General features: G+C 50.7%; 1 protein-coding gene across 4 annotated transcripts in view; it reads left to right on the plus strand.

Annotated features, from left to right (window-relative positions):
* UBE3B (ubiquitin protein ligase E3B) overlaps positions 1-13422 on the plus strand; it is a 51584-nt gene that overhangs the window by 26230 nt on the left and 11932 nt on the right. For all 4 annotated transcript variants that reach the window (XM_057745243.1, XM_057745245.1, XM_057745244.1 and 1 more), the window contains 6 exons: positions 420-538; positions 1169-1283; positions 2023-2122; positions 8547-8666; positions 12788-12964; positions 13092-13202. In XM_057745243.1, the coding sequence (XP_057601226.1) occupies positions 420-538; positions 1169-1283; positions 2023-2122; positions 8547-8666; positions 12788-12964; positions 13092-13202 (742 nt within the window). The remainder of the gene's footprint in view (positions 1-419; positions 539-1168; positions 1284-2022; positions 2123-8546; positions 8667-12787; positions 12965-13091; positions 13203-13422) is intronic.

The following is a 13422-nucleotide window of genomic DNA, read 5'->3' on the forward strand; positions in this document are numbered from 1 at the left end:
AGAATAAGATTCCACAGCTTCCCTCAGTAGGCACAGACTCAGTTAAGATTCCTCACCTACGATTAGCAAGTGTCACAGTCAGATCCTTATGGATAAGAAAAATAGAGTAGAGCTTGCTTTTCTCTTTCCTCAATTGTATTTTTTAACTTTTTACTATGGACAATTTCAAATAAATAGAGAGTAGAGAGAGTAGCATAATGAACCTTCATGTACCTGTCACCAGCTTCATTAGTTATCAGCCATGGCCACTCTTGCTTCATCTATACCCCCACCCACTCTCCCATCATATCATTTTATCTGTGAATTTCATTTAAAAGATAAAGCTTATTTCTTAACCTTATTTTGTCCCATACGAGCTATAGATCTCTTTTCCCCCTTTCTTCTTAGTGGGAAGTGGTGAATAATTCTGTCTGATTTAGGATCCTTGATGACATCGAAGTTTATGAAGAACAGATTTCATTCAAACTGGAAGAGCTGGTCACCATCTCCTCTTTCCTGAATTCCTTTGTATTCAAGATGATCTGGGATGGAATCGTAGGTAAGGTAAAATGTTAGTCATTCAGTTGATGCTACACACAGGGAGTCAATTGTCTGTGACACCAACTGATTCTTAGCCTTGTTGTCCATCAAAATTAATTGAAAATGCAATTTTATTCATATAATTAGACGTTTTATTTCTCCACTCTCTATGACCTCTTAAGATAGAAGTGTGGTTGTGGAAGTCTTACTCTCCCAGGCAGCCTTCAGGATTTATATGTGTGGGAAGCATTATTCATGATTAATTTTGCCCTGAATCTCCTTTTGATTCTTTGAGTTGATTTCCATGAAAATAAAACATGTGCCTGGTCACACTTCAGGTTAGAGTCTGCCTCCCACAGTGTTTCCAATCATTCAGCACCAAACTCCTTAGATGAAAGCATCCTTTGGATGACATACCAGTGGGAGGCAGCCGGAGTGCTTGTGTCTGAGAGATTCCCAGGTCCCACAGGCCCTTAGAATGTGCCCAGGGAGCCTTTTTATCCTGTTGGTTCCATGTACCATTCAGCATGAGGGAGATGGAGAACTTGCTGGGCCTTGAGGATGCTGGGAGGAGGCAGGACTGTCCTTCCACCCCCTCCAGTTCTGAGCAGCTCTGCAACCATGGCTCTCCTGGGTGTTTGCCCTACAGAGAATGCTAAGGGTGAGACCTTGGAGCTGTTCCAGTCCGTTCACGGGTGGCTGATGGTGCTCTACGAGCGGGACTGCCGGCGGCGCTTCGCCCCCGAGGACCACTGGCTACGAAAGTGAGCACGGGATGGCAAGGGGACTCATGGAGGCCTGAATCCCTCCATCTCACTGCTGGCAGCAGCATGGCCGAGTGCTCAGCACTCATGTTTTAGGGGAGAGAGGACTTGGTCCGTCTTCCTCATCCTTCCTTTCATCTGCACGCATCCCTCTGAAGCACCTGCCGTGACAGGTCACCTCTCGGTCACCCCTGTTAGGACATGATTACGTTGAAGATGTCCAGGCTCATTAATGGCTGCGGAGCCAGGTCACACTTAGCAGATGCTTCGTGTGCAAACTGGAAAGAGAATTTCTTTCAGCTGAGCTAAGCAACAGGTTATGATCATTAAATAGCCGTTTTTATCAGCAGAATTAGGATAAAAATCACAACTGGGCTTGTTTGGGGTGGGGGATGGGGAAATCTTACAACTACTGAACATAAGATCATGTCTGCCTTTTTTTATCAATGGCAGGCCAACTCTTTATGTAACTCTTGCAGTTGTGGCACTAGAATAGGGACTGGCAGGCTTTTTCTGTAAAGGGCCAGACACTAGATATTTTAGGCTTTGCACACCAGACAGGGTCTGTTGCACCTACTCAGCTCTGCCATCGTAGTGCAAAAGCAGCCAGAGACAGCGCGGCGTGAATGGGTACCACTGTGTTCTGTTAAAACTTTATTTATGAAAATGGGCAGCAGGACGTGGCACCAGAGGCTGGTTTGCTTGTTCTTTATCCCAAACCCATGTCTTTGTTTTTAAGGGATCTCAAACCTAGCGTGCTCTTCCAAGAACTTGACAAGGATAGAAAACGGGCTCAGCTGATCCTGCAGTACATCCCGCATGTCATCCCTCACAAAAACGTGAGTTGCACTCAGAGCTGGGCTCCTCTCACCACGTGTCCTATCCATCTTGGTTATAGCAATTATTAGAAATGAATAGAAGTGATCGTCCAGTAAACGCAGATGCTGACTGCCTCTTACTCTGTGCCTGGAGTTGTGCCAGGTGCCGGGGATACAAAGGTAGGAGACAGTGTGAACTGACCGCTCGGGTAGCGTGGGATGGCTGCTGCGGGGATGGCTGCTGTGGCGCCCAGGGCAGGGGCTCAGGAGTGGACAGTGCTTGTGGGGCCGAGGTGAGAGAGAGTGTGGTGCCAGTGGAGAGCCAGGCGGAGTCAAGAAATGAGGCTGGGGAGGTTTGTAGGAGCAGGAGCAGGAAAGGCCTTGTAAACCAAGGGCAGAAGCCTGGATTTTGTCTAAAGCCATTGGACAGTTTTTAGCTTTGGAGGCACCTGGTCAGAGCTGTACTTTAGAAAATTCCTTCTGGCCATAGCGTGGAGAACTGGCTAGAGGCAGGTGTCATGGCAAACTGACCTGGCTGGACTCAGATGGGGCCACGGGAGTAGAAAGACAAAGGCGTCAAGAGACTTTGAAGGAAGTAGCACCTCCAGGCCTTGGAGAAAGATGACATTCCCAGGAGAAGGAGAGGAGGAATTCAGAGGATGCTCGGGTTTCCAGCTTGGGCCCCTGGGTGCTTGAGAGAGCCATTCCCCGAGGCAAGAGCAGGACTGCGAAGAGCAGGGAGCAGGTGACGTGTCTGCCATCCCTCGAGGCCAATGGACACGTGGCTGTAGAGCGCAGGAGAGAGAACTGGGCTGGAGGTAGACTCGACTCACGGATGGCACTCAGACCTCCTCCCTGCATTCATGGACGGGGATGAGGTGGCCAGGGAGCTAGAGGGAGTGAGAAGACCGGGGACGGAGGCCAGGGTCCTGCATGGGGAGAGGAGGGGTGATCAGAGGAAGGAAGAGGACCCGGGGAGTGTGGCATCACAGAGCCGAGGGGCGGAAGGGCCAGGTGCGGCGGCAGGAACGCCCGGGAGATGAGGGGCATCCCTGGTGTGTCGTGAGCGCTCCAGACATGTCTGCTTCTTCAGGGGAAGCCCCTCAGAAGCCGCAGGTCCCCTTTCCTTTCTTTCCTGACTGACTCATTACTCCTCATTGCCCTCTGGTATCGTCTTGACCTTGATGTCACACTTGTGGTTGCCGTTCTTTACTTACCTTCACGCAGTGGTTCGCAAACAGACGCGGCTGTTTAAATTCTCACTGCGCTGGACAGCAGAACCTCCCAGAGGTGAGGGACCTCGTGGAGATGACTTAGTCGCCCCCCTCCCTGCAGGGGCCCCTTCAGCAGCGTCCTGGCCCCGCCTTGGATAGAGGATGCATGGCTTCGCAAAGCCAGCCTTCGTATGGCTTCACTCTTCCCAGTAGGGGAACGTTCTTCCTCGTCTTACACGAGCGACTTCTCTGCAGCTTCTACCCTCTGGTCCTTGAACAGCCACTAAAAGTGGATTCTGTGCTCTTCTGAGGTTTGCTTCCGGGTGGTCTGTTTTCCAAGGGTGGTGCCTTTCTCTTCTCCAGCCAGTCCTCATTTGAAGTGGGTTCCAGCCAGTCCCCATTTGAAGTGGGTTCCAGCCAGTCCTCATTTGAAGTGGGTTCCAGCCCTTCACCTCGTGGGTCTAGTCCAGGTTGGTGGAATCTGACTTAAAACTCGGCACCTTGCCCTGGTCCTGGGTGTCTGTGAATTCAGCCCTGACCCACAGCGTCCCCATGGCATCTGGTTGGGAATCTCCACTCTGTGTCTACGGTTCACAGACAGTGCACTGGGGCACCCCAGTTGCTACAGGATATTTTAAATTTTTGAAGTACTAGCTTGAGTTCACAGGGTCAGCATTAAATTCTGCTCCTTTCTTCTCGATGATGTACTGTTTGCTAAGCTGGCTTTTAAAAAGTGAAATTAAAATATTTTTAATTTCAATTTGTGTTTCTTAAATGCAGCTACTAAGTTCTTAGGACATAAATAATTATTAAGGTGTTAGGACTTAACTAGTACATCGAACTGTTGGTATTTCTTTTGATCTAAGGTTGTGGTAAGAAATATTACTGCGCCATTAGGGGTGCTGTGAACAAGAAAGTTTGGGAACCTCTGGGGTTAGCTGACATGCGTTTTGAGTCCAGCCTGTGTTCTAATCCTCACCGAGGGGCGGGGGGCCGGCACTCGAGACTCACATCATTAAGATCACAAGCCGTTCATCCTTGGCTCGTCAGGCCTCTCTCTTCCCTCCCTCGGGAAAATACGGCCCTTCCCCATCTCCGATCCCTGGCCCATGATGGCAGCAGCGGGTCTGCGCGAGTCTCTGAGGCGTGGTGTGTTTTCTGTGTCTCAGCCTTCCCCTCCCTCTGCACAGCGTGTGTGCTGTCCTCTCCCAGTGGCGTGTTCTTGCTGGGGTGCGCAGGGGTGAAAGGCTTCCCCCAGGCCTGCGTCTCTCTCATCTGTTACCGTCATGCCATCTGCCCTGGACCCTGAACCTCACCCTCGTGCTTGACCCCACCCGAGCGGTGCTTATAACGCCTTTATTGCTTTCCTTAACATTTTTTTACAAATTCATTTATTTTATTTATTTATTGGCTGTGTTGGGTCTTCGTTGCTGCACACGGGCTTTCTCTAGTTGCTGCGAGTGCTGGCTACTCTTCATTGTGGTGCGCAGGCTCCTCACTGTAGTGGCTTCTCTTGTTGTGGAGCATGGGCCCTAGGCGCGTGGGCTTCAATAGTTGCGGCACATGGGCTCAGTAGTTGTGGCTCACGGGCTTTAGAGCACAGGCTCAATAGTTGTGGCACATGGGTTTAGTTGCTCCATGGCATGTGGAATCTTCCCAGGGCAGGGCTCGAACCCGTGTCCCCTGCATTGGCAGGCGGGTTCTTTACCACTGCGCCACCTAGGAAGTCCCTTCCTTAACATTTTTTTTTTTTTGGGGGGGGGGGGGTACACCAAGTTGAATCATCTGCTTTTTATACACATATCCCCGTATTCCCTCCCTTCCTTGACTCCCCCTACTCGAGTCCCCCCCACCCTCCCCGCCCCAGTCCTCTAAGGCATCTTCCATCCTCGAGTTGGACTCCCTTTGTTATACAACTTCCCACTATCTATTTTACACTTGGTAGTATATATATGTCTGCTACTCTCTCGCTTCGTCTCAGCTTTCCCTTCACCCCCCACCCCCTCCCAAACCTCGAGTTCTCCAGTCCATTCTCTGTATCTGCGTCCTTGTTCTTGTCACTGAGTTCATCAGTACCATTTTTAGATTCCGCATATGTGAGTTAGCATACAATATTTGTCTTTCTCTTTCTGACTTACTTCACTCTGTATGACAGACTCTAGGTCTATCCACCTCATTACATATAGCTCCATCTCATCCCTTTTTATAGCTGAGTAATATTCCATTGTATATATATGCCACATCTTCTTTATCCATTCGTTTGTTGATGGGCATTTAGGTTGCTTCCATGTCCTGGCTATTGTAAATAGTGCTGCAATAAACATTATGGTACAAATTTCTTTTGGGATTATGGTTTTCTTTGGGTATATGCCCAGGAGTGGGATTACTGGATCATATGGTAGTTCTATTTGTAGTTTTTTAAGGAACCTCCAAATTGTTTTCCATAGTGGCTGTACCAACTTCCATTCCCACCAACAGTGCAGGAGAGTTCCCTTTTCTCCACACCCTCTCCAACATTTGTTGTTTCCAGATTTTGTGATGATGGCCATTCTGATTGGTGTGAGGTGATACCTCATTGTGGCTTTGACTTGCATTTCTCTGATGATTAGTGATGTTGAGCATCTTTTCATGTGTTCGTTGGCCATCTGTATGTCTTCTCTGGAGAAATGTCTATTTAGGTCTTCTGCCCATTTGTGGATTGGGTTATTTGCTTTTTTGGTATTAAGCTGTATGAGCTGCTTGTATATTTTGGAGGTTAATCCTTTGTCCATTGTTTCATAGGCAATTATTTTTTCCCATTCTGAGGGTTGCCTTCTTGTCTTGTTTATGGCTTCTTTCGCTGTGCAAAAGCTTTTAAGTTTCATGAGGTCCCATTTGTTTATTGATTTTATTTCCATGATTCTAGGAGGTAGGTCAAAAAGGATGTTGCTTTGATGTATGTCATAGAGTGTTCTGCCTATGTTTTCCTCTAGGAGTTTTATAGTGTCTGGCCTTACATGTAGGTCTTTAATCCATTTGGAGTTTGTTTTTGTGTATGGTGTTAGGAAGTGTTCTAATTTCATTCTTTTACATGTTGCTGTCCAATTTTCCCAGCACCACTTATTGAAGAGGCTGTCTTTTTTCCACTGTATATTCGTGCCTCCTTTGTCAAAGATAGGATGCCCATATGTGTTTGGGCTTACTTCTGAGTTCTCTATTCTGTTCCATTGATCTTCCTTTCTGTTTTTGTGCCAGTACCATACTGTCTTGATCACTATGGCCTTGGAGTATAGTTGGAAGTCAGGAAGCCTGATTCCTCCAACTCCATTTTTCCTTCTCAAGATTGCTTTGGCTATTCGGGGTGTTTTGCGTTTCCATACAAATCGTAAGATTTCTTGCTCTAGTTCTGTGAAAAATGCCATTGGTAATTTGATCGGGATTGCATTGAATCTGTAAATTGCTTTGGGTAGTACAGTCATTTTCACGATGTTGATTCTTCCAATCCAGGAACATGGTATCCTTAACATTTTTAAGTCTCACCTCTGCCTGGTTCACACACAGCACTTCATCCTCTGCACTCCCTTATGTTGCTTTTACACGTTTACAGGCAGGTCATCTCCTGCCTGGGACTTAAGGCCTCTCTCTTTCTCTCTCTCCTTTGGCCTAGGAGGCCTAGCACCATGTGCAGTGGGCAGGGGCTGTGTAGTGTGGTGTCTGTGCATGGGCCCTGGTCCCCTGTCCACCAGCTGTGTGACCTTGCGTGACAGTTTCCTCATCCGCACAGTGGGAACGATGATCCTTACCTAGATGTCCACTGTGCTCGCTAAGGTCTCCTAGCCCCTTGAGAGCTGGTGAAGGTCACCCCAAACCTTCTTCCACACCCCACAGAAATCCAGAGTCCCATCCACTCTTTCTGTGATTCCTGGGAGGCCGGCGTTCTTGTGGTCGCCTCTGTAGTTCTGCCTCCGTGTCCACTGTCTCTGCCCCATACAGGATTAACCTTGACTTGAGGCGTGTCTTCTGCCTCATGTTCCACAAGACAGCACCTCTTGTTCAGGTGATCGTGCTAAAGATTTGGGGGTCACGGGAAGCAGTCAAGCCACATGGCCCCCCACGAGTTAAACACCTATGCTCGTCCCCAGTTCCCCAGCCCGGAAGGCAGAGGCGACTGTGCCCTGCACGTGCCCCCGCAGCCTCCCTCGCGGTCCTCAGCCTCCCTCGCGGTCCTCAGCCCATGCTCTCCCTTCTGAGTTAGCCGGGAGCCCCGAGCACTTTTGCTGTGACTCAGGGCTCTTCAGTCCTGGTTTCTAGACTTGTAGACCAGCCACATGGCGCCCCCTCACTGACTAGCCCCTCCATTGAGCACATCCCCCCGTCTCAGGTTGTTGGCAATGGCGTTTTCTGTCTCAACCGTAATTACCTCGGGGAGCTGATAGAATGACCAAACGAAAACGCACTCGCCTCCCCGCGTGTGTAGGTGGCCCTCAGCACTGCTGTTGTCGTTATTATTACTGTTATGATTTGTATTTCACAATGCTCTTGACTTGGGGGAGATTTCCATTTTTCAGAGAAACAGCTGTGATTGGAGTTATTCATTCATTCCGCTGACATGATTTGAGTGCTCTTACAGGATGGGGTCAGACGTCATGCTCTTCTAACAGAGGCTTATCAGAATCTTGAGAATGTGAGAGGGCTCTTTTTAAATGACACTTGAGAAATATTACTGGTGGGACTCTGATGTGCTTGAGGACACAGAGGAGGAGGCAGGTAGGAAGGTCAGGGGCCTTTATACTGTAGGATCATTTAAACGTTTTCTGACAGTAAAAAAAAAATTATCTTTGAAATGTTTCTGTTGTTTAAATTCATGCTGTCGATTTCCTGTAAAGCAGGCCCGGCTGTATAAAGCAGCCTCTGTAATGCCTGCCACGGCCAGGTTTTTACGGTGGATTATTGACTGAACACGGAGAGTGATTTTTCCCTCAGACTGTTCTTAGCTGGGCTCTGGCACAGCCAGACCGCTCCTTCTGGACCCTTTCTCCCTTGGCATGTTATTCAGCTTATTTCTAATTCCCAAGAGTGTCTGGCGGGGAGATGTCTACTGTTCTCACAAGACACTTCTGACCGCAGCACACATCAGAGCGTCCCGTTCCGGGGGCCTCTCATGTGCTTAAAGTCCGTGAATTGTGTACAGTGTGTTTTCGGGGATCCTCAGTTGTTGACCCCGTTTCCGGTCTCGCCTTTGCTCATTTCAGAGAGTTCTCCTGTTCCGAAACATGGTGACCAAGGAGAAGGAGAAACTGGGGCTTGTGGAAACCAGCTCCGCCTCCCCTCATGTCACTCACATTACCATCCGCCGGTCCCGGATGCTGGAGGTAAGAAGCTTGCTGCACAGTGTGCTCTGTGAACTGTGGGGCTTCTAGCAGATGATCTGTTGCCTCTGAGCTGTTCTTATCACTGCTTGGTCCGGTGACACGCGGGGCTCTGGGGGCGGGAAGGGCCCGCTTGTCCTGTCAGCTGCTCTGAGAGCTGCTTGATTAAACACGCCCTCGGTGCTGGAGACCCCAGCGCAGCATCTCCCTCCCTTTGTGCCACAAGGTGAGAGCACCCCACACTCTGTGCCTCTGAGAGGAGGACAGACGCGCTCGTATCGGCGCAGACTCTGTCTGTCCCGGCGGGCACTTTGCCCAGACACCCAGCCGGGAGTGTGGAGGCTGGAGTGTGGGTGGGACATAAATGAGCTGTCCTGGGAAATACATGGATCACAGGCTACGCGTTCTTTGTGGACATAAACTCAGGAGATGCACATGAAGTGGCCCACCTTCGCCAAACCCAGCGTCCAGCGTTCCCACCATGTGGCGATTTCGTGTGAATTAGAAGTAGTGCCTGTCCTCAGCACACCATCCTCCACAGCATGTTGATTTTGTTGGAACAAGACCCTGGAATGTTGTCATAATAAATGGACACACCTGCATTGTCTGCGTCGTGCCCGCCGCCCGCTCCTCCAGGGTCGGGCAGTGCACGGCCTGCCCGTGTGTGCGCGTGTGGGGACCGAGCCCCCAGTGCCCCTTCCCAGGAGCGGCTTGGCTTCGTCGATCTGCCCACGCTCGCTCTCTTGCCTTTCCTCACACGCCAGCTGCTGCATCTCGTCTGCAGCATAGGGTGGTCAGGGGCTCCCAGGACAGCCCGGGGCCACATTGCCAGCCCCCAGCAAATGGCATCACCCGCAGTCCTTCCTCCCCACACGTCTTCACTTCTCCCTCGGGGCATTTGCGCCATGTTTGTCACGTCTGGGGAACTTAAGTTCTCTGGCCACTGGTGATTAACACTGATGTCTGCCTGAGAAAGGCAGCGGGTAGTAAACAGGTGATTTTGACATTCTCAAAAGTAGGGATAAGAAACACAAGTGCCCCCAGGGGCCCTGCCAGCCATGGGGATGAGTAACACTGGCTGAGAGTGTCTCAGTGCAGGGGCATTTGTTTGCATGTTAAACGAAGAGAAATGTTCTCCACCGCCACTGCTCGCTCCCGCTTTTCTTGAAACACAGCCCTTGGACCGACCCCACGAGTGAGTTGATAAATGACAACTGACAACCTCAGTGTTGGGCGCAGGAGAGGGTAGGCAGGTGGAGAGCCCGTGCCGCTAAAAGGGGCCACCTGAGTATTGCCTTGTGGAGATTTGGGCTCCATAATGCTCTGGCTTTTTAAGAAAAGACCAAAATTTAGGATTTTATGTGAAATCTTCAGATCTTTTATGTTGTGAACTAGTCAATTTTTGGAAAGTACCTGGAAGGTCAGATAACCCCTGTCTGCCCACCAGATTCAACCTGCAGGCCACCAGTTTGCAACCTCTGCTTTGACGCAAAGAAGAAAAAGCCCCATTGTGTTGTAGGAACTCACTTCTCCAGCACTTTCTTCGTTGGGCCCAGATGCACCTTTCCTGTCTCTTAAACTCTTCCATCCCACTGCCCGCTGTACCCACTCCCATGTGGCCAGCACGACGGGGAGTATGGGTGGTGGAAACTGTGGTGTCTGCTGAGAGTGTCCTGCAGTGTCACTGGGAGATTCACCGGACACCCGCTTAGACTGGGCCTGCTTTTCTTAAACACATCCCTCAGGGCGTCAATGGAGGGATGTCTGTCTTAGATTTTAGGCAAAGTCTGTTTTCCTCTTTATGTTCCATTGGGATAGATGATGTCATGAAATTGATCACGGGTGTTCATATTGAATTAGGAAGGGGAGAGGGTTGTTGATTCAGTTACCCCAGTTCTCACGATTCAGTGGTTTGGTTACCAGAACTTGAGAGCCCAGTGGCCTTTGCTTAATTTGGACACAAGGGGGCATCAAAAAGCTGATATTCCACTCATGATATCCTGGGCTTTTATTCTGTCCTCTTTTTTATAGTTTGTACTGAAGATGGGGCTTGTGTGTTAGGCTTCCAGGTGATGGTCTGAAGTCTTGCAGGAAGGCCTCCCCTCACAGTGGGTGAATAGGAGAGGAACGCCAGCATTTCAAAACTGGAAGGAACCGTAGACACACCCTTGCCCATCCCTTTCCTGTCGCCCCGCCCCGTCAAAGGAAGGACTGAAGCCAGGGGAGTTCAGGGTCGCTCAGGCGTCAATGACAGAGCTGGGTCTGGAAGCCGGTTCTCCCGTCCCTGTCCCATCCCGGGTCAGTGTTCAGCGTCTCCTCTTTGAGATGCAGAAGAGAAGAGGAAGGCTGTGTCCCCTACCCCTTCCCCCAGGGCACAGATAGGACCCTCCTCGAGAGAGGGCAGTGGGGTGCAGTGTGTCAGCAGAGGCGGGCGGCAGAGTCCTCTCTACAGTGTTTCAAAGGGAGGCTGCAGTGGGGCTGATCCAGCAAAATTCAGACCCAGTCCAGCACACCGGGAGCGCGTGAGTTTGGCCACCTGCTGAGAGCTTTCCCAGGGCGTCTCTTTTAATCTGCACGACACTAGCACACCTCCTAACACCGCCACGCTAAGGTTAGGGAGGCGGCACTGTAAGCAGAAGGGAGGAAACCCTGCAGGCAGTCAGGGCCCTTTTAGAGTTCCCTCCCCGTCCCCTACTCAGTGCCAAGGTCATTATCTTACATTTAGGCAGAATGATTTACATGCTGTAGCAGCTGCATGGTGACTTCCTGTTTTCCTCTTCTCTTCTTCTAACTTAATGGTTTTCACATCTCGTGCATAAAAAGTGCTTTTCAGGAGTGTGCACTCAGAATCATGTTCTTGTGACTTCGGGGACTTCAGAGGTAATTTTTTTACTTGCTCACTAACTTTGGAGCCTAAGTCCTAAGTAAGATGGGGAGCCACCATGGCACAGTCCTCTGGGTCAGTAGGTGAGCACAAGGGAAACACGATCGGCAGGAAGGCAGCAAGGGTTCCCCAAAGCATACTGGCCTCGTTCGCTTTGTGACAAGGAACCAGACTGGCAGGCGAGTGGGTGCTGTGGAGATGGCCTGTCTTGATGTCAGCGAAGCATCTGAGAGCACTGTGCTGTGACTGGGGGGTGGGGGGGAATGTGGGGTGGCCACAGTAGGACATGGCAGCTGACTTGTAACCTGTTCTGTGACCGTATCTAAAGACATCAGTTTGACCCTGGTGATGGGGCCTCTCAGGCTCGGCCAAAGGACTCCTCCCTGGGCCTGTTGTGTTCTGAGCGCTGTTTTTTATAATCACTGCTCTGAAATGAAAGCCTGAGCAGCTTGCCCGTCAGCACCCACATGCCAGGGTCTGGAGCCAGGAAGGCCTCGACAGCTCGGAGTCAAGCGATAGACTGTGCACGGCAGTTTAGCAGGAGAGCTCTGGAGTCGTGTCCCAGCATTCTGGGTGGGAGGCGTGCCCAGTGGCTGTGCATCTCAAGGGAGCAGACTGCAAGCTGGAGGTGTCGAGGCTTCTCCTCCCACTGCTCCTGCCCTCCTTCAGGCCCAGCAGCACTCCTGCACCCGTCTCCCTGCTTCCTGCCGTCCCTCTGCTTTGCTTCCAGCAGAAAGATCTTCCTAAGACAGAAAGCCCACCATGTCACTCTCTGCCTAAGTTGCTCTGTGGCTCCCCAGTGCTCTCATTTCCCAGCATGACACACAGCATTTCCTGATCTGGGGAAGGGTACCGAGAGTTGAGCAGTGGGAGGTACTTTTGTTTTTCATCTTACAGCATTCATCTTGTCTCAGTTTCCTCCCTCCTGTCTAATGACCGGGAGCTTGTCGTGCCTCATCCTGTCTGATTTCTCCATCTCACTGCTGTGCATCCTCCTGAGGACAGTCTCCCCTTGCAAAGAGTGGCAGAGTCACATCCCCAAAAGGAATTTGTCTTTTTACAGGCTCTCATCTAGAAGCAGCTGGAAACTGCTGGCCCTCCTCATGCACCCGTGCATCCTGCCACGTGTAGTGATCACACTGGGCAGGCCTCCCCCAGGGGACAGGGAGCTTTGAGGAGGGCGCCCTGCGTTATGCAGCGGCCTTCGATTCCTAATGGGCTATAATTCTGCGCTTGGCAGGACGGCTACGAGCAGCTTCGGCAGCTCTCCCAGCACGCCATGAAGGGCGTCATCCGCGTGAAGTTTGTCAATGACCTCGGGGTGGACGAGGCAGGGATTGATCAGGACGGCGTTTTCAAGGAGTTCTTGGAAGAGATCATCAAGAGGGTGTTCGACCCGGCGCTCAATCTGTTCAAGGTATTTAAAGGGCGCGAGAGCGTGGTTGACGGCGGCCAGATTGGAGGTGACAGATGAGAAGTGAAGGCCTGGGCTTGCTCGTTGCAAGGCATTTAACCTCTGCCCCACCCGTCCTTCTGCCTTGCAGACAACCAGTGGGGACGAGAGACTCTACCCTTCGCCCACGTCCTACATTCATGAGAATTACCTGCAGCTCTTTGAGTTTGTGGGCAAGATGCTGGGGAAGGCTGTGTACGAGGTAGGCACGTTAAGGACCAGTGAACCGGAATGGAAAATAAAATAAGTGCCTCGGGCTTCGTGTACATGTAGGTACGTAGTGGCAACTCCCTGTCACAAGGATAAAGTCAAGGAGAGGGGGATCAGAACCAACGCCCACCGTGTTCTCGTCAGCGAAGTGGGGATAATAGAGCTTACATTATTGGGTTGCTGTAGGTGGTAAATGAGGTGTTACAGGTAAA

The sequence above is a fragment of the Hippopotamus amphibius genome, chromosome 8, assembly GCF_030028045.1.
Source record: "Hippopotamus amphibius kiboko isolate mHipAmp2 chromosome 8, mHipAmp2.hap2, whole genome shotgun sequence".
In the NCBI taxonomy this organism is placed as follows: Eukaryota; Metazoa; Chordata; class Mammalia; order Artiodactyla; family Hippopotamidae; genus Hippopotamus; species Hippopotamus amphibius.